Below are 21,608 nucleotides of genomic sequence, written 5' to 3'. Positions count from 1 at the left end.
ATTCAATATTCAGAATACCTCAATGTTTGTTTGCTGAATCCGAACACAGTTGGTTTATTGTGGAAATTGCTACGCACAAGTTATAATAATACTTGGAAGTACAGCAAATGTTATTTCCCGCTGGGACTTAAGCTTGCGGAGATAGGCCTAAGTATACTGTCGACAATAGTATTGGAAACAGTATAATTAGTGGAAATATACACCTGGGAACAATACTATTTGGAATTGGTTTACAGTCGTGTCATTGTTTTTAACCTGAGCAACTTTGCTACACGCATGCCTCACACATGTGGACAAGGATTTAAACGAGTTTCTGTTAAATAAGGCTCATTCTATCGTGGTTGTTGATGAGTCTGGAATTCTCTTTGGAAACGAGTAGAAATTAACTCGGAAGTGTATCTGTAATTTTGTTTGGACTCTAAAAAAAAAAAAAAACTATCGTATAAATTGATCCTTACCCTGCAGCCTTAAACAGGTATTGTGAGCGGAACCACGGATTAGCGCTGAGGAATAGAGGGTTAGATCACGATTATGTTTCTTACACGGGTCACGGGATGTGTATACTCTTCCTCTTGTAAAGTAGTACTCCGTAGTATATATATTTTTTTATCGCCATCCCCTAAATAGTTTAAACAATGGCTTGTCGTGTAGATTTCACAATGCTTCTATGAGGAAAAAATATATAGCTTTACAAGTAGAGGGCACCGATTTTCTTCTCTGAAATCAATACATCGATGATCTTTGCAAGAAACAATGGCTTGTCGTGTAAATTCCACAACGTTTCTATGAGAAAAAATTATATAGCTTTACAAGAGGAAGAGTATACACATCATGTGACCGTATATGACACAAATCTGAATCAGGTGTTTTTCTCTAGAACCGATAGTGCTGGTGTAAGATAGTTGTTAGCCTTGTCTGGCAAATGAGCCACCTGCAAAACAAAACAAAAAAGTCAGTTTTATTAGCATGAAAAACAGAGAGAAAATTACTCCTGGCTGGAACAAGGAGATCCATCAATTACGATGCAGCTTCAACTATAACTTACAAGTTCATAGAGTTCGTTTCCTTGCTCAGCAACATACTCGTAGCATACCTGCGTGGTACGTGGTAATAAGTTAAAATCACTTCGAAAAGCATCACTGCAGAGGAGAATATGGACGAAGAAATCTTACATCAAAACTTTTGTTTCTCGCCGTGGAATCATGCAATGCTTTGACACAGATATCTGCTACATCCGCGCAGCTGATAGCCTACATTACAATTTAAACAATCAAGATTATGGCACTCAAGAAAACGCTTATGGACGGTCGATGATATTTCACCTGAGAGATTCTGTTCCCTTGATCAAAGATCAGTGCACGCTGACCACCAGGTTCTTCCTGCAAAACATCGAATGATCATGATGCGACCAGTTTTAACAGGGATAAAACTTCAAAATTAACTGGCATCTGCTTTGGCAATCCTACTTGAGATGACATGATCTAAAATACTGTTTATTATGTTGTTGAACATAGGCTGGAACTTCAGTTGTTGTATTAGTATGTCATACCTGCAGTGGACCTGGCCGCACAATTGTGTATCCAAGGCCTGACCTCCTCAGCGCATCTTCTCCAGCCTAGAAGAACATGGAGGACATTGATGATTTAATGAACATTTGAATTAGATACATACAATCTAACGGTTGAAAAAACTAGAACCTTCTTTGCTTTTAGAACTTGTTCTCTTCTGTTAGGCTCAATTCCTGAACCTGTGCATGAGACCAGTATGAAGTCTGTTTCTTGACCGGTCTGTAAAGAATTATAAGATGCATGGTTATCAATAAGCTGATAGAGAGCATGATTCAGTTCTGACACCACAAGAAGTCATATATTACTCTAACAAATAATCAGAGGGAAGGAAAACTTTGGTTAAATAGGGATAAGAAAAAAAAAAAGGAAAGTAAGTAGCTAAGCTATGGCGAAGTCAAATAATCGTCTATTTAGTGAACGAATGAGCAAATGCTTTGTACTTCCACGCAGAAAAGCAAAACATATGCAAGAGTTTCAGTCATGGAAGATTTTCCATCCAAAGGATGAAAAAACCTGATCAAAATACCTTTGGGCTGTCAAAACACACACGCATTAGGGCAGCTGAATGGTGTCGGAACAACTTACAGGTAAAGCTTTGATGTATTCCAGTATAAGCTCAAAATTTCTGGGGTCGGTACCACCTTGGGATGCATCACCAGGTCTCTGTGGTGCAACACATTAGTAACTAAGCGACGATTTGATGCTATAAACAACTAAATAACAATCAGTGATGATAGGAAATAATTCATTATATTGTACTGACCTGCCTTTTTGGTTCAAACCTAATGGTTAAGGTATGCACAAGAAAAGGGTCTAAGGGAGGATCTTCTGGTTTTACTGGCCGAAAAGCCGAAAAAGGTACTCTCACCTGGAGAAAACAAAGATAACAAAACGAAAGGAGATCAAATTTCTACGTTCTTCAATTCCCAGTATGCTGTAAAATCAGCTATTATTTTCAAATTATTGCACATGCTACTTACCCGACAAAAGCCTACTTTTGTAGTCATCCGAGCAAAATACTGCTTACTCTGTGAGGTGTCAGCCAAAGGACCAGTCTCAAGAATAACAACATATGATCTTCCATTTCCACCCACCGAGAGAATCAAGCCATCGTACCTATGCAAGAATGACAGGATCGGCATGACACCAAGTTCATTGTGATGCATCAAGATTTTTCAACAATGGTGAAGCTAGCAAAATCCAGGAGCTCCTCATACCTGTCTAGGGTGGAACCAAGAGGAAGAGAGAGCCTCCTTGATATCTCAACATATCCGCCTCTGGTGAAAACAAATCCTGAGATAGATTGATGTTTAATCAGAAAACTGAGACAGAAGAATAAACCAACACATCTAGGTATATCAATAAATTTGCTGAGAAGCATGTCCTGACGCTACACAGATGGGGGTATTACCTGCGAAAACAGCCTGGCCATCTTGTGAAAATTCAAATGATGCATCGATACCTTCATCGAACCTAGAACCAGAAGCGTAGGTATTTGGGAAGTAAGATCCCTGATTCACCTCCCAACCATTCAGAGACTTCTTAGATTTGAATTTTGCAATCAAAAGTTTGCTCTTGCTGCTTTTACCAGCCCTGAGTTGAGCCATCTCATTGTAGTAATCCTGCAGTACAAAGGATGTCTGAATGAAGCTCTTCATCAACAAGACAACAAGGGAAGATGATTCTCCAAATCATCAACAGGCGTACCACCTCTGTTCTTTTATCTTGTCATTTTGGACACTCGCAAGGTCTCTCAAACATAGTTTTGAGCACTACATGTTCTAATTATAAGTTAGTAAAATGAATGGAGGTACAATGGTATTAAAGAGCTTCGATGCTACAATTACTAGTATCATTTTCATGTGAAAAATCTTAATAATTTTGTGCGCATCCGAGATCAGTGTCAGAAGTTTTACTGCATTTATCCTAGAACGACATCTACTTGAGAATGGGCCCATTAGTTGCTTTGACGAGAAAATTAAGGTTAGGATGGATACCTGGAAAGCCTTGCTGACATTCCTGACTCCTTGGTTATCAACTCTGTTTAGGTCTCCGGTAATGGTTGAGCGCGCGGTTGCGCAATAGATGATCTTGCTGCAACCTGACACGGCTGATTGCACAGTTAGAGGATCACCAACGTCACCAACAACGATGTCCACCGACCTCGGAAGCATGTCGATCACTTCAGCATCGTCCCTTCTAACTAAAGCCTGTCACAAAATGGTAAAGTTATGTCCAAAATTCTCCTTATTTCTCAGAGTTCAGTATGATTATCCTAGCGGTGAACATGATTAGAGAGGAAAGATAGAGTCAAAAGTGAGTGGAAGAGGAAGAAGTGTGTGACTGTGTGGGCGGTGGTGAGTTTTGGAAATTTCACTATTTTCAAAATTCAGGAAATATACCGTGTGCCACATTTATGAGCTCAGTCAACCCGGTTGCCAGTCCTTGACAAAACTTTCCTTATTTCTCAGAGTTCAGAATGATTATCCTAGTGGTGAAAACAACATGATTGAAGAGGAAAGAAAGAGGCAGGAGTGAGTGGAAGAGGAAGAAGTGTGTGGGTGGTGGTGACCTTGACATTGTAGCCTCAGAGTGAGTTTTGGAAATTTCACTATGTGCTACATTATGAGTTCAGTTAACCCGATTGCCAGTCAATACTAGTACTAGTATGATTATCCTAGTGATGAACATGAAAGAAGAGGCAGGAGTGAGTGGAGGAGGAAGTGTGCCTGACCTTGACATTGTAGCCCCGGAGCATAAGCTTGCGGACAACTATGCGTCCGATGCGGCTAGTAGCGCCGACAACTAGCACGGTGGTGTCCTGGGCGCCGGGCACGGTGAACTCGCACATGGGCCCGCCGCGGCTGAGCACGGCCTGCTCCTCCTCGGCGAGCGCCTCGGTGGCGGACGCGCTGGACATCTGCCCGAGGCGCGAGAACTTGCGCCACACCTCGTCGAACAGCTGGCGCGACCGCCGCCCCAGCCCCACGGGGCTGACCGCCATGACCTCGTCGAGGTCGAGCCCGGCCGACGCCGCCCGGCTCTCCTCCTCCTCGGCCTTCCTCTTGGCCGCCGCCGCCTCCTCCTCCGCCTTCCTCTTGGCCTCCTCCTCCTCCTCCAGCGCGGCGGCCGTCTTCTTGCCCTTCCTCGACCGGCGCTTCTTCCGCGTCGGCGGCTTCGGGTCCGCGCCGTTGGTGCTCAGACCGGCATCGTCGTCGTCCTGATCCAGCTCGGCCGCCACCGGCGCCGGCGTGGGCTTCGCGGCGGCGAAGCAGCACGCGCCGCTGTGGTGGTTGTACCGCCTGCCGGCAGGCAGCGGGAGCGCGCGGGACGGGGACGCGCAGTGGCCGCTGTGGAAGGAGGCGATGATCGTGGCGCCGCTCACGGCCGCCGCCCCCGCCGCGCCGGGAGGAGACACGGCAGCTACCATGGCCGGCGATGGTTCGAACCAGCAGAAGCTCCGTTCTGCTCCGTTTGCGTTTGTATTTTCTCTCGGTATATTCCAAGACCACTCCCGGCCCGCGCAGGCAGATAAAGCGGCTCTCTGAGTGGCGCTCCCGCCCGGGCGCCATTTGTGGCTGCGGTTGCGGGGCGAGTTGGCGCGCCGGTGGGGCTCACGCCGCAGAGACACGCGCATGGGCGCACGGCGAGTGTCGCCGTCGCCGGTGACTGGCGCTACTACTAGTACTTCCAGATACTGGATAGGGGGAAGCGTGGCTGCGTCGTGGCGGGTGGCGCAGCGCGGCGACGTGGTGACGCTGTCTTCACTTGTCCTGCTGCTGGCTCTTCCGTTCCGTGTGAGACTATTGTTCAGGCAGATCAGGCCCATTCAAAACAGCGCAGTGGATGGCGTGGCATGCCCAAAACCTCCAGGATTCTGGATAATCCTGAGCTTCAAAACTCCAGTCGCAAATACAGATGCAAAGAATATACAGTGGACGACCGGCAGACGTGGAACCGGAAAGCAGAAATACGCAATGCCACAAGACCCAAAATTCAGTCAGCCATTCTCTGGTATATATATCTTTGTATAATTAACATCCATCCCACACAGATGCTACAAAATGTGGGGACTGCAACGAACAAATGAAATGACTGATACCATCCATGTAACCAAGTTCAATTTCTTTCCTACAGGCATCTCAGCTGAGACAACATCCAAACAAAACTTTCATCTATGACTCACAGTTTTCCTCTTTCGACAACAACAACTATGCGCTATTTCGCACATGTATAGGAGGCAGCCGTCCAAAATCCTATTGCACATGAGCAGGCTACAGAACAAGACCAACACTACATACAGTATATAAACGAAACACTGGCAAAATCGTCGGAGGCTTCATCAGCTCAAACGGTTGCCAGCATGGGTGGCAGCAGACCGAGGGTGCTTTTACCGCCGTCTCTGATCGACGTATTTCGTCTCCGGTATAAACTGATCTCTCGCTGAGCTGTATCTGTCCTCTCGTTTTTTGGCCACCCAGAACTTGTCTTTTTGGGCTTACACAAGAGCTGCGGTATTCATATATAATATGTACTTGCTATCTTCTTTTCTGTAAGAGTATACCACCAGTGCACCTGGCTTCGCTACCTCCTCTTAGCAGCCTCTGCAGCTCTCTCCCTCATCATCTCGTTCACGGCAGCCCTCCTCCTGGTTTCAGCCTGCTGCTGCGATCTTCTTATAATGTCTTTCAGATCCCTGCAGTGTTCAAGAAACCCCATACATTATCTATTTATTATTCTGCACGGAAATGGCACATAGGGGAGGCACGGATGGAGAGGGGGTGTTGTTACCTGCATCTTGGTACGTCGCATTTCAACTCCTTGCAAGCTCGGGCATGGAAGTGGAGCAGAGACCACATCTTCATACACGCTTTACAGCCTCCAGACGCCCGTTTTGGGCACTTCCCAGCGTGGTTGAACAGTCCCTTGATTCTCCTGCAATTTTTATACTGGCAACCAGTGGTACGACATGCCTGAGCGTGCACCAAAAGGTCGAGCATCACCCGTGCCTGCAGAGCCACACCAAAGAAAAATCATGAGTTTGTTCTAGACCCATTCCTTCATCATTGACTAATCTAGAAAGCACACCTGCTGAACACGCATCTTGCGAGCTTCTTTACTTTGAGCACCTGCAGATGACGGCTGATTCGTCAACTTGTGACGGTGATTGCCACCTCTGTCTTTCTCGTAACATGCAGCGCATACATCAAATTCTGGGCATTCTTCGCATCGCCACCCTTGACCGGTTTCAATATCGAGTTTGCAGATGTTGCACGAGATAACAAAAGCTGGTGCAGTTGGATTATGAAGGTGGTATAATATCATCATTGAGGAATGTTTTGCGCGGCGAAGTGTCTCATGTTGATAGCGGTTTCCTTGACAAAGACTCAGGAACGCCTGCCGGGTGTCGAAAAACTCGCACTCTATGATATCGTCTCTATCCTTTGTATCTTTGGGCACACCAACAATGTCAACCTAAGAAATGAAATCATGTTAAAAAATTCTGTGATGATTTGCTTTGTTGCTTCACTCATATTTTATGAGTAAAAAACTACTCCCTCCGTTCCTTATTAGTTGTTGATGATTTAGTACAAAGAATATAAGAAGTTATCCACAACTTACTGGGTGGAGCACATGCGAGTCTCTACTATTACTCGGGTGCCGCTCCTTTTCGTCAAGCTGTTGCTCTGCATCATAACAACTGCAACAAGAAACTCATCAGCTGCAGAAGCAAGGGTAAAACACTAACAGCTAATGTTAGACTAGCTGTAAGCAGATGCATTTCCTTTCATATTATCACAAAGATATTTTTGTCTTTTACAAATAACACTTTGTCAACTGTGGCACATCTATCAAACAGAAGTATCATACATTGGGTCTATCACAGGAAAGTAACATATGAGATGAATAGAAGTAACCTACCTGTCACAAATATAAAAACTTTTGCATTGGCGGCAGACCCAGCGTTTTCCAGCTACCATAAGAGTAGAGCAGTGACTGCAAGAGTGCTGCAAATGGACCATGATGAAATCTTCCTTCATTGGGTAAATGGTTTCTCCAAGCTGCACATCATCAACTTGGTGGCTAAGAATAACGTGTGACACAGCTTATACAAATTTGGTGCATCAAAAAGTAGAGCACTAAATGAAACTATACCTTTTGCATCAAGATAGCATCCTTTGAAGCATTCCCACATAAATCAGTCTGGCCAGCAGCTCTAAGAGCTCTCTTTGTGATAGTCTTTTTTACTTTCCCCTTCCTTTGCAACTTTCTATCGTCTTCTTCTACGAAATACTGGTTGATCATATCTTCTGCAGTTCCTGGCCAATAATCTCCATCAAAATATGGCAACCGAGCTGCCGTAACTTTAGCCTTGCATTCTTTGGTAGTGATAAAAAAGTGATCATAGAGATTTGTTGTCTCAACAACAATGCGCTCCTTGGTAGCTTTTCGAAGCATAGATAAGTACCTGTGAAGAAATTTTTAGTAACATGAGACATGAATTACAGATGGCTACCTACAGTAAGGCATTCATTTAGGAAGCATATTAGCACAAATGCCCATCAATGGTCTTACCATTCGCGCAGCAAATCAGACCTTGGTGTCTTCTGAATCTCTGGATGACAATATAGAATGTAATCTTCACCCTTCAAAGGTGGGCAGGCCCATATGTAGCAGCTAGTGAATCCGCGCTGCTTACAATACTCAAGATAACCTATCTGTATGCGTGCAAAACGAATATTACACTGACAGTAAATACTGGATTTAGGAAACCATTAACTGTGCTTGGCACCCTAAACTTTATAAAAACTACGAAAAGTACTCTGACTAGGCGTGGTGACTTACCAGAATCTCATGATAGACATATGTCCTCAAGGCCTCCCCAGACACTGTTTTTACTTCAGGTCTAAAGAATTTGACAGAATCAAGGTATGACAGATAAACCCGTCGTTGGTTTGGGTCTGCACATTCTGCACCATATTCTTGAACATACATGCCAAATAGGCATACTTCAACGCCTTCTATTTTCTGAAATAAGAGAATTGCCTGCAGAATATTTGACAATATCAGAGAGGATAAATTAACAAAACTTTCGTCTCAGAAAATAGTAACTTGAATTGTCAAATGCCAACATCATCAACTGATTTTATACTTCAATTGGCAGGAGGTGTTTTCTTACCTTGGATTTGTAAGGGAATTCTGCTGGATACTTGTCTTCTTGAAAAATCTCAAAAAAACGTGGTTTAACTTCCAATTTTTTGTCCACTGATGAAACAACTCTGACCACAAGTCCATCTGCTCCACAAACCTAACAAGTGAGAAAACATTAGGAGAAAGGCACCCAACAAAGAAATATCTACAAATAGATCAGAACTGGGAAAGGCGGATAGGTTGATGAATATAATAGTGGGATGTATTGTATTACTTGAAAAACCTCCCCAGCAATATACTTGAGGCAGTGCTAACAACACATAACATAGCAAAACTGTATCAAAAGGTCATGTCCACTATGCTTGCTTCAATGGGAGGGTGGTCATCTTATCAGCTTAACTAAGACACTTGAGCATCAGCAGCACATACTACAGAGGGAAAGGGGGACTGTGTCACAATGGTTGAGTCAACTCGTAGGCTATACTAATAACAAAACTGGTTGATTCCATTCTTGACATGTCTTTGTTGACTTTAAATAAAGGCTGTATGCATCTCTTCGATGCAGAGGCCGGGGGTCTCAACCTCCTTTTCAGAAAGAGAAAAAAGACTAGCACTAACCTCATCAAAGCTTTTCCCATCACGAGTCGCACGTTCCTGTCTCTCTTCCCTGAGCCGTTTAAAAAGGCGTCCTTCTATATGATCGCTAAGCACGGTCCTTGGCAGATCCTTCGCGCCAAGAACAGCACTTTGCGGCAAAGGCATACGCAAACCATGCTCTATCTCCCAAACATAGCACTTGGGGCACGTATATTCTGCTTCTCCTGACTCGTTCCTTTTGCAATTGAAAAGGGCACAAATCTGATGCTGCCAGCGTTCACATTTGTCACACATAACCCACTGTACGCCAAATCAATTAGAATAAGTTAGCATGCAACAAAAGAGTACAGAACTATAATTCACAGCCTACCAAAAGGGAAATTGAATGTTTACCGCTTCTTCTGTGTCTTCATCATTTTTCTTTCTAACAAGTTTTGCCTTGGGAAACTGATTACCTTCCACCTGAATTGTCTGACTGCGAGCGTTGAAACACGAAAGACAGAAGTTGTGACAGGTCTCAGCTGTAGGAGCAGTGTAGTATAGTGCATTTCGTTTTATCCGAACACCACAGGAAGAACAATATATCGGTGGAGGTTCAAAATTAAGCGTCGTTACTTCGCAAAGCTGGCATGCGCTGTCCGAATGTTCCATCGCTTGATTCATTTCAACTTTAGCTTTGCTCTGCCAAACAATGGAACAGACGAAATAGTTTATACTTTATAGTGCCACAAGCATTTAATTGTAGGGTATGCTTACATTATGTAAAACTTTAATTGCAGTAACGAGTTATTTCAAAAAGTCTACCTATTCAAAAAAGCAAAAATATGAAACGTCAGGGGTTAAACTTCCAGCAGTGATACAACATTGATCAGGGTCAAAAAGTTTATGTATTCGCTTTTAATACTTATTTTCTACATATTTAAATAAAAAACTGTCCGATCCAAAACATATAACATTCATGACTGACAGACTAAGGAGTGAAATTTTTTGAAGCCAGTTTTTTCTTAAACTCTGGACCTGAGCACATGGATCCGGCAATGACAGGGATGTATAAAAAGATCAACATGTAAGTGAAATGCCAGTTCCTAAGTTATTTAATGATAATAATTTTAAAGACGCAGTCGCGTTTCTTAGCCTTTATGATTCACATGAACATCCAGCCATCCTCATTCCTATCCCACTCTATATACATAATTAATCTATATTATTGTGACATTTTTGCTAGTTACACCAATCAGAGAGTAAGTTACTTCAAAATATTTAACATAGGAAAACAATGGAGAAGAAATTTGACAATATCCATTTGAGTTTTCTAAGTTCATTTGGCACCCCTTTAGATCCACTTGTCTAGCAACTCCGAAAAAAGATACTAAAGCATACTAGAGATTCTTTCAAGTTCAAGAAGCATACCTGACCAACCCATTGCTTTAGACTGTCGGTGTGCTCTTTAATTTGTTCTGGAGTGAACAATTCTGTGAGTGAAACACCCTTTATCTTCGGTTTCCCTGATTTAGACACTGTAACATCCATACGACCATTTGTTTTGTTCTTAAGATCAAGAAAATTCTCATTTTTATCTTTGTCAGCCAATACATTTTCTTGCTTAACATGAGGCATCATGTTATTTTTCACAACACTTACTTTTCCATCAATACCATGACCAATTGGATTTACTGGATGTTGCGTATCAACCCTCAGACTGGCCTGCCGTTTCGGCAGCATATTGTTTTTTTGCTCCTGCAACACTGGCTTTGGTTCATGAACAGAGACATAAGGGATTCCATGTCCATTCTTTGATGCATTGGGAGACACGTGATGCAACTTTAAACGTTTCGGTGCCAATGGCTGCTCATCAGTAGTTTCAACTCTGACAAGGTCAATATCCATTTTATCCTCGAGTGCACCATTGGTAATTCTTTGAACCGCACTCTGCTTCGCAATTAATATATGGTCATCAGGACTGTTCTTGTGTGCTTGTTCAGAAGAGCGGCGCAATCTTATCTTTGCCTTGCTGCAAAGAGTACACTGCTCATTAATGCAGTTCTTATAGTGACAAGACAACTTCTTTGACTGCACGCAGTACCGATATGAACAATTTTTTGTCTGACAGTGTCTAAAATGCTTCACAATCTCCTGTACACGAGCACAATGCTGAGATTTACAACTTCCCACAGGAGCCACACAGTGTTCTGCATGCTTTAACATCAGTAACCACCGCAGCTGATTAATTTCATCATTGGTGTTTGCTGATTCATGTTTATCTTCTTTTGTTGAGAGATTTGACAGCTTAGAGTCAAGTGAAGTCACAGTACACCCAACAATGTGCCCATCGGATGAAACTGGCTGTTGTCCTCCATCTTGTACCATTTTTCTCTGGCAACTATAATGCTGAGCCTGCTTTTCAATAAAAAACCATTAGTCAAAAAAAAATTCTGCTACTTGAGGTTTACAATATGGTTGCAGCAATGCTGAAGTAGTTGATAATGAGAAAATTGTGATGTACTAAAGTTCACCTTGTCTGGCGGAGTCAAGACTTGGGCTTTCATATGATGGTCACTTGTACCTGTTAGGGTGGATGAATCAGTTTCCTAGAAACGTCTAGAAACAGCCATATCAACTAACGTTGTAGAAGAAAAGTTTTCCAGTGCCAAACGCATCAAGCAAGTATTACTTTGCTACTCAAATAAATCAGATCCAACACAAGTGAGACCAACTTATGATGGTAAAAGCCTCACGGTCAACCATATTACAATATGAAGTTCATCAAAATAAGCAATACCGCCCCAAACGATTAGCAACAAGATAAGCCTAGTGCACTTCTACTGAAAATACTTGAGCTGATAGAAGCTACAACTACAAGTCTCTTTAATGTTATATATCCTACAATATAGATATGACTAAATTTGCAATCGAGTATTATGATCAGAGTAAGATCATAAGGATTAAGACATTTATTGACAATGATTTATTCTATTCTAACATAAAAGAATGTTTTATTTGAATGTACTGTCAATATAATTCGCCAAAATACATAGAAACTTTGCTATACGGAGAATTTCAAAAACTACACGTACTATCACATGTATTATTATTTATTAGTTATATATAGTTTGATACTTAGATAAATGGTACAAGAAACATACTTCTGGAGGACATAAATCTCTACAGAGCAAAGGGAGGACAAAAACAACTTTTACTAAGAGAAGACTCTTCATTCATCATTACTTTGCATGCTTCAATACTAATCCTTGTACAGAGGAAGGATTATCAGAAAGTTAATTGATTTTTCAAGAACCAAAATTGATATTCAAATTAAACATTCTATCAGAGGAAACAATAAAAAAATTGAGATAACATCACTAAAAAAGTAAGACCTTCCCAATTCTGACCCTGCTGGGCCACTGACTCAACGACACCTGAACAGTATGTCCTACAGTATCACGTAAGAGCAAGGTAGTACCATGTAAGAGTAAGGTTTGCTACACTAAATCTGCACTTGTAACACCACCAAAATTATGGTAGCAAGGAAGGATATCTTCTTTTGCAACATGTAGCATTTATTTTGTACTATATCGAACAAAGGTAAACACATAATTTACTTCTGCTCCTAAATAAATAGAGTAAGTTTCAAGATTTTTTTCTTTCTTTCTGAAATGCATTCCCGTTATGTGAGAATCGAGACGGATAAATCAAGATTTAGATTCCAAATGTGAGAATCGAGACGGATAAATCAAGATTTAGATTCCAAATGTGAGAATCAAGACGGATAAATCAAGATTTAGATTCCAAACCCATATACCTTTTCCAGAATTAGAAGTAACGAGGTTTCAGTGGGATCACTACACAGTAGTTTTCCGATTTGTCGAGGCACAAATTATCAAACAAAATGGTATAGAAGAGGGTTTCAAATAAAATGACAGGAGACGTACTTGGTGACTTCTGTGGCAGAGGAGCATCAAACTGTTGCTGCAACGGTCTGTTACCATAAGGAGCTAGGTTAGCACAAACTTGTGATCCCGTGGTTCTGTTTATTGGCTGCATATTTGAACTGTGTATGCCCATTCCACCATTCATTTTTGCATCTGACGAACCATAGGAGGACTTATCCAAAATGTTTGAATGCACTGTAGAAACAGCAAGGCTCCCAAGGTGCTGCATTTGATAACCTTGATTACTACCAAATGGCTTCTCTTGATGCTGCATTTGTGGCGCAATATTTGACTCCACATTCAAGCATCCAGCTCCACTTGGGTACTCAGAATTAGGAAGCGAAGTTGGATGGTTGCTAAATCCTGGAGTTGGGATCATATGACTTGGACGTTGCATGCCCTCTGAAGTTGTGCCCACAGGGATGCCACCTGGGATATTGGTGGATGGATTCTGATGCCCATTATACATAGAACCTAAGAGTAAACAGAGTAAGTACTAAGAAGGAGAAAGACGACCTGCCGGACAAAAAAGGAGTATCTGATATATCCAAATATAAGCCAAGAAAAGTTATTCGCACCTGTATTTGAGTTACCACCTGTGAATCTGGTGTCCATCAAATGGGACGCTGCAGAGTTCACGTTTGCACTCTGAGCCATACCTGGTGTTGGAATCATTGTGCCATAGCTTGAGCCAGATGCTACCTGCCCCGCCAATTGTTGGCGTCGCCGATTTTCGGCTATAACGGTCTGAAAAGCATGATTCAGAGGTCCATTCTGTTGTCCCGTTATCATTGCGTAGTAACCAGCCTGCTCACAGGAAATCAAATATTAAATGGCGTGCAGGTGCACAGACATATCTGGAGCGTGCTTAGAAATAAAGTAGTATCATCTCTTCTTTTTGTTAGGCCTGCAAGGTTTATTCGTTCCGTGCCTAAGTTAAGAGGAAAAATGAATGGTTCAGACTTACCATGGTCGGATATGTCTTGTGCAGAACGTCTTCAACCCGCCTCGCGTAGTGCAGCACCTCTGGCGTCATGGAAGAAAGGCTCCTCTGCTTTGCAATAATACTTACTCTGGCAATGTTAAATAGATGTTAGTTAACATGATAGTTCAAGCTTGTTGTTAAAATGCACATCCTCTGCTAATCGTTAGCACCAGAAGTGGTCCACTAGTGCATTTTGGGGACGAGTAAAAGCAGGCTTACATCCTCTGAAGCATGCGAATCCGCATCGCCTTGAAACGATCCGCGGAGGTTTGCCCCGAAGCAGCCTGCGTCTGTTGCTGCTGCGGCATCCCTGGCTGTTGCTGCGGCATCACGGGTTGTTGCTGCGGCATCCCGTGACCGCTGCCTGGATTCATCTGCACGGGCTGTTGCTGCGGCGTCCAGTGAGCGCTGCCTGGATTCATCTGCCCAGAGCCCCAGACAGATTTATACTCTCCACCAAATGGGCGTCAATGCATCGCCGTCTGAGCGGCTGAGGGCTGCAACCAGAATAACAGTCAGTTACCAGACTTCATCAGCAGCACAATGCGCAGCAACATGAAACAAAGAAAGCAAAGCAAGCTTCATCTAAAGCCCATTTCGCTGCAGCAACACCACAACCTGGTCCGCGGCAAAGGCCAAAGGGGACTACGCAGTGAAAATAAGTAGCAGGAGCTACCACCGCCCTAACGCCAATGCGTACTTGGAGATTGGCGGCGGATGCGCAGGCGGCTCGCCGCGGGGTCAACCGAGGCGGATCGACCCCGCGCGGGCGCGATCGATCGCCCGGTCCCGGGAAGCAGAGGAACCCGAATCACGACGCCGCAGGGCAGCGGCTAATCGAGCAATGAAGCGTAGGAGTTCTGTCGGAGAACCTCGATTCGATCGATCGGCCGCGGTGAAGGGTACGGTCGGGCTGTCGGAGCAAGAAACTGGCTCCCGGAACAGAGGAAATCTCTACACATACAGGAAAAAAAAAACACTAGGGCTTGCTTACCATCGACAGAAGGAGAAATCAATCCTGAGCCCGGATTGGGGATCCCCGCTCCGCGCGTGCCCGGTCGAGCGGGGGAGGGAGGCGGGGGACGGCGGCGGGTGGCGGACGGGCGGGGAGGGTTTGGGCCGTGGCGGGCGAGGGAGCGCGAGAACTTGAAGGGGAACGGGGACGGGGGGAGGAAGCCGCGTCGGAAGTAGAACGGGAACGGGAACGGGAAGGGGGACGCGTAACGGGAGGGTTGAGCAAAATCTTTCCTGTTTCCTTGCAGATTTGCAGCCCTCTTTAATTTCCTCCCAAATCTGTGAAATCGCCCTTACTTCTTCCCAAATTTGTAACCGTGGGGCCTACCCAAGTCTCAAAGGATGGTCTCGACCAAGTTGAGGCTCGTGTTAGCTTTCTTCTCTCCATAGTATGTTGTTGTTCACTCTTATTCTTACCATTTTTTCCAATTAGCAAGGTGACATCAAAATACAGATTTTAAAATAAAACATTTGCATCTATTATTTTTCCAAAGATCACACACATCTCATGCACACCGAGACCGACCGACTCAAGCCCTTCGATAAGACACCCGGAATTCAATCCACCTATGGATCAAACTCGGGTTTGGATGACCATCAATTCCACCTAAGGATCTCTTCCATATACTATGAATTTTATCGGTCTCACTTCTTTCTATCTACAACTTGCTCATCCATATTTTAAAACCAAACATATAAAAAAATATTGCTAACAACTTTTTTGCTTCGAGAAGAGCCGATACTTGACGAAGGAAAGTAGGTGGGCGGTGGATATAGAATTGGAGATCGAAACATATCTTTTGTAATGGCTCGAATAAAGGAATGAGACATATCTACAATAATAAAACACGGGAAAGAACAAAATAAGGTTCAACTCGCCTACCCAATTCCTCACCGTAGCATCACTACCTGCTCCAAAGGATAACAAAGTTGCTGACCGCATACCCTTTATCGCGCCTGAGCACTCGGTGTTGGCAAAACGAAGGGATTTGACCCTATGCGCTTGTTTGGATGCATGACGGTGTCCTCTGGTGGCGGTGGTGGTAGGAGAGCGAAGGCGGATGCACGTGGAAAGACGGGTGGAGGTATCGTAGGAGATACAACGTTGGGTAGACATTGCGCCGCCATCGTGGGAGAGAGGAGAAGAGAGCGCACAAGAAAAAAAGGGAGTGAATGAGAAAAGGAGAGAGGAGAGGGATCCAACGAACCGTGTAAATATACTCATAAACACTAGGGTTTCCTTGGTGGGCCTTATTGGGCCCAAAAGTAGAAGATAGAATTGCAAGCTTTTATTTCTTCTGCCTCGAACATTCTATTTTTTTCTTTGGAGGGGGTGGGGTGACTCGACGCATCAAGGACTCCACAAGCAAATGAGCCATTTTTTCTACCTCTCGAAACTCAAATCTCTACAACCTTAAGGGACCTCTATGTGGTGGTGCTGTGCCTTTCTCGTGGATGAATATCTCTTGCTCATGCCAAGCGCCCTCAAAGCAGCCTATGGTCTTCAAAATCTTTTAGAAGGAAGTGTAGATCCTAACATAGATTCCTACACAAAAGAGATGCTTCCCCTGTAAGTGTCAAGTGGTGGCAAAAGCATGCGTCTAAGTCTTTTTTTTAAACCTTGCATCCTTTGCTCCTCTCAATATTTTCGTTTCCTCTCTCTTCTTGCTACCTCACCACCTCTCCATCATCGGAAAACAACACATTCTTTGCATGACATATTCTCTTGGGCACCACATGTTGCACATTTGGAAACATAAATTCTTGATAGTGTCAGTTTGATCATGTATTTTAAGGATAGATCTCTCTCACTCCATCCGATTATTGTGTCGCCAGAATTTTGATATGGAAAGATTTTTTTACGTGTGATTAATGTGGATTGTTGAGGGTGTTAACAACCACCTTTTCCACCCATGTCACTTGAAATAAGAATGTGTGATGACCCCGTGACGCCACTGATAGCTCCAAATTTCGATGTTTTTTACTACGGATTTTCCACCACTTATCCCTTGGTTTCATTGGTTTTCATTGGATTTTGTGTTTCAACTAATGCTAATATCGCAATCCAGACAAAACATTGCTTTTGAATTATGTATTTCAGGAAACCATCATTTCTGGAGGATCCAACAACATTTATGGCTAATTGCAACGAAATAAAGACATTTCCTTTTGAGGCTAAATCCATCCTGGCGATCCAGGGGCTTTAGCGGGCATCGGTACGGGTGGAGGTGACCATATCGCCCACCCGTACTGGATGGCGCTGCCTTACCCTTATCAAACCAAACCCTTTTCGTGAAGGGTACGAGACTAAAAAACACAATGTAGCATCCACCATTCGCCTGAGAACAGAAGATATAAGATCTGAAGAAGGAGAAGACCATCCTCGACTCCATCGAAGATCAATCTCATCAAGAACACCACCTCATCCATTACACCCCACTTGTACTGAGAGAGAGAGAGATTCATACTTGTAAGATTAGGGATTGAAACCTCTATTCCATATTGGTTTGTATTTGATTTGATCTTCAACTATTGTGGCTTGCTACGGTAATATTAAGATGAACTCCATTTACTTTTCTATGATCTCATTATGCTATTATCCTCTCATGTGTGAGTAGATCTCATTGGCGTGACAGATGTAGGGGATTGGTGAGATGTGATGTGCCAAGTTATTTCATCTACTTGTGAATTTATGATTAAGATGATTATATATGAGTATGAATGTTTATGTGCACCTAATGTTGTTGTCTAATTTAAGGGCCCAGATAGCATGATCTCAAGAACTTATAAATAGAAATTTGTGTGCTAGTGAATCAGCAACCCCCAAGTGACACGGTCGATATCAAAGAGGATCTACCAATATTCGAGGAATCACAAGGAACCACCAAGCTTAAAGCTTTACTCCAGTTTAACCACCTTAATAGATGCGCTGACCATAGCTTTTGGTAACAGGCAGAAGGATTATTGAAGGAAGATGAATCTACGAAGATGAGTCTTTCTCTCTTATGGGTTGCTTGCCTTCTCAGATATAAATAGGAAGAATTACATTCACTTATCACATTTATTCCACCAGGCACATTCACTATCGCCATGAACCGAATCACCCCACGCCTACCTTTTCATCTGTAGAAACCCATTTATTTCTTATTAGTTGTTTACTTTTATGCACTATATATAATTTACTGCATTATCAATACTCCGCCAAAATCCTATCGTTTACACTCACTATTTTCCACTTCAATTCTTGTAGTCAATTCACCTAAAACTTGTGACACCTTGGGTATGACAGAAACACCGCAAATAAACATCCTCCTACGCTCCTTGTTGGGATACGATATAAAAACTAGAAATAATACTTCCACTAAAATATGCATGAATGACCCTGTGTTCCTTGCAGGCCATCAAGCTATTTTCTTGCGCCGTTGCCGGGGAGCTATGCTTTGGGTGTTTGTTTCTTGACACTTGTAAGTTTTGATGATCTCTGTTGAGGACAGAGGTTCCACACGCTCAGGTAGTTTTTATCTACCAAACTTTATTGATCGAGTACCACTCTCTAGACGTCTGGATGTTATTCAAAATCTAGTTAATTCGCGTGTTGTAGACGTAAACAGTTTAAGTACCATGATGGAAAACGTATCCATCACAGCTAAGGTAGCAAAGTCTAGCAAAACCTTAGGGGGGGATGGAACTCCTTCAACGTTAGTTGCAAAAAGTTCTATTGTTTATCCTGATGTTAAGGGCATCGAATATGAGATAGATCCTGAGTTACTAATTATGATGCAAGATAGTGCCTTTTCAGGAGAACAACACGAATATCCAAGAGTTCACTTAACTAAAGTGAATGATATATGTGAGGTAGTTGGGCTTAGGAATTTGCCAAAAGATTTCTTACTTCTTAAATTATTCCGTTGGTCCTTATAGGACAAGGCGTTCCAATGGTTGCAAGCCTTACCAAGAAATACTATTGCTAGATGGAAAGACTGCATTAAAGAATTCATGAATAGATTTAATCATTTCTATAAGACTATACATGTAAAAAGGGAGATTACTAATTTCTTCCAAAATATTGGAGAGATCTTTGCTCAAGCTTGGGGAAGATTCTCCGGATTATTTATGAGGGTTCCCAATCATGGTTTTATGGACCATGTTATCTTACAATATTTTTATGGTGATCTTAATGATGAATCTAAACAAACGGTTGATGCATGTGCAGGAGGAACTCTAAATTCATTAACCTACAAAGAGGCAATAAATTTTTTTACCGAGAGAGCTTTTAATGATGAGCAATACAATCTCTTAGGTGAGGTTGAATCGAAGAAATGTATGCTCTTTATAACCCCTGAACTTATGCTTGCAGTTAAAAAATCAATGAAAGAGAAAGGTATACCAACTAAACTGGCAATTGAAAGCAAGACTAATGAACTACATGCTACGGTAGTTGAGGATGATCTTGACATGGAAATGAAAAAATGTTGGTATCAACAAACTGAATTTAAAGAGCTAATGTTTAGACAACTAATTCTCCACAAGAGTGATATAAATGCTTTAGCAGGAACACTAGAAGATTTTAGTCACGCAACTAAGCACTTAAGTAAACATCTTGACACGGTTCAAGTACAATGTGACCAAATAGCTAAATATAAAGCTTTGATTTATGTCAAAAAGATTTTATTAAAACTATTTCTACTAATGTTGTTACAAGATGAGGTACATAAACGCAGGAACCTACAGGTCCAGTTTGGTATCAAGAAGAACAGGCTCGCAAAGCCAAAGAATTGAAAAGAATGACCCAAGAAGAGAATGACATCGTTGATCCACAAGATGATATTGACCTTGAAGAACAAAGAAAGAAGAAAGAAGCCTCGAAAGAGAGAAGAAGATACAGAGAATCAAGATGAGGTGTATGATTCTGACGCTGAGACGGTAGATCCCAGAGAAGAAGAGGTGGTAAGCCGAGAAAAATAAGAAGAAGAAGAAGAAATAATATCGAAAGAAAAGAAGCTAGAGAAGCAGAAGGCTAAGCAGAAGCCGAAAGCCAAGGAGCCAGAGCCAGCACCAAAGGTACCTACTAAGGATCTTCCTTATCCTAATAGAATGAAGGTCGATCAGAGTCAACACCTTTATCATGCTTTTGTTGATGCTCTTGGTAAACTTCATTTAGAACTTCCGTTAGCGGATGCTATATTAGTTCCTACATACACTAAATTCCTTCGAGATATTCTTAATAGAAAAAGAAAGTAACTACAACTGTGCCCGTAATGACTAGTTATGGAGATAAACTCGCAGCTAAACTAGGTGATCCTGGCATACCTACCATTACTTGTGAAATAGGAAAAACTAGTATACATAATGCTCTTTGTGACCTAGGTGCAGGTGTTAGTGTTATGCCATATGATCTTTATAAGAAACTAGGCCTGGGAGATTATTCTCCTACATCCATTACTTTGAAAATGGTGAATAAGACAATTAAAAAGTTTGTGGGGATGATAGAAGATGTTTTACTTAGAACTAATAAAAATGTCATACCCACTGACTTCATAATCCTAGATATTCCTCATGATGATAAACTATCTATTATACTAGGGATACCATTTAATTTTGAGTACTATAGAAGCAAATGTTGATTGCAGTAGAGGGGAGATAGTCTTCAATATTTATGATGATCAGATTACTCGATACTTACCAAAGAAACTAGAAGATGGAAAGTATGTGTCTGATGTCTACGCACGCTTCTATTCTTGTAGACAGTGTTGGGCCTCCAAGTGCAGAGGTTTGTAGAAGAGCAGCAAATTTCCCTTAAGTGGATCACCCAAGGTTTATCGAACTCAAGGAGGTAGAGGTCAAAGATATCCCTCTCAAAAAACCCTGCAATTACGATACAAGAAGTCTCTTGTGTCCCCAACACACCCAATACACTTGTCAAGTGTATAGGTGCACTAGTTCGGCGAAGAGATAGTGAAATACAAGTAATATGGATGATTACGAGTGGTAATTGCAATCTGAAATAAAAATGGCAGCAAACAAATAAGTAGCCGAACTAGTTGTAAACGGTGTTTCAATGCTTGAAAACAAGGCCTAGGGATCATACTTTCACTAGTGGACACTCTCAACAATGATATCAGAAAAGGTGGCTTGAATTGATCAAGGATTATGATTTAACCATCAATTATACCCCAGGAAAGGCTAATGTTGTAGCTGATGCCTTAAGTCGGAAGAGTACAGGAGGGGTAGAACAAGAGTTACCAACATAATTGAAGAGGGAGATAAGTCGAGCACAGATACAACTCTGGGAAAAGGAAGCACATGAGGGATTATCATCTTTACAAGTTGCGGAAGAGTTGAATATGAACTTGAAAAATGAAA

At 42.4% G+C, this 21,608-nt stretch overlaps 2 protein-coding genes across 2 annotated transcripts; both read right to left on the bottom strand.

Annotated features, from left to right (window-relative positions):
* Positions 1-648: 648 nt before the first annotated feature.
* LOC124661431 (protein HIGH CHLOROPHYLL FLUORESCENCE PHENOTYPE 173, chloroplastic-like) lies at positions 649-5,397 on the bottom strand. Its single transcript, XM_047199290.1, has 13 exons — positions 4,303-5,397; positions 3,566-3,778; positions 2,980-3,190; positions 2,786-2,861; positions 2,549-2,684; positions 2,332-2,436; positions 2,154-2,231; positions 1,698-1,787; positions 1,550-1,615; positions 1,323-1,379; positions 1,173-1,250; positions 1,046-1,093; positions 649-931 (listed from the first exon to the last, which is right to left on the bottom strand). The coding sequence occupies exons 1-13, from the start codon at positions 5,395-5,397 to the stop codon at positions 860-862; spliced, it is 2,325 nt and encodes a 774-aa protein (XP_047055246.1). The 3' UTR covers positions 649-859.
* A 252-nt stretch (positions 5,398-5,649) lies between these two features.
* On the bottom strand, positions 5,650-15,276 carry LOC124697629 (probable histone acetyltransferase HAC-like 1). Its single transcript, XM_047230192.1, has 18 exons — positions 15,226-15,276; positions 14,451-14,728; positions 14,214-14,319; positions 13,825-14,053; positions 13,247-13,720; positions 11,831-11,880; positions 10,728-11,711; positions 9,711-9,998; positions 9,339-9,617; positions 8,749-8,877; positions 8,415-8,615; positions 8,145-8,287; positions 7,725-8,037; positions 7,491-7,630; positions 7,191-7,269; positions 6,657-7,043; positions 6,360-6,577; positions 5,650-6,264 (listed from the first exon to the last, which is right to left on the bottom strand). The coding sequence occupies exons 2-18, from the start codon at positions 14,651-14,653 to the stop codon at positions 6,153-6,155; spliced, it is 4,335 nt and encodes a 1,444-aa protein (XP_047086148.1). The 5' UTR covers positions 14,654-14,728; positions 15,226-15,276; the 3' UTR covers positions 5,650-6,152.
* Positions 15,277-21,608: the final 6,332 nt, after the last annotated feature.

Source organism: Lolium rigidum, chromosome 1 (genome assembly GCF_022539505.1).
Source record: "Lolium rigidum isolate FL_2022 chromosome 1, APGP_CSIRO_Lrig_0.1, whole genome shotgun sequence".
In the NCBI taxonomy this organism is placed as follows: domain Eukaryota; kingdom Viridiplantae; phylum Streptophyta; class Magnoliopsida; order Poales; family Poaceae; genus Lolium; species Lolium rigidum.
This window is presented reverse-complemented; position numbering and strand designations above follow the sequence as displayed.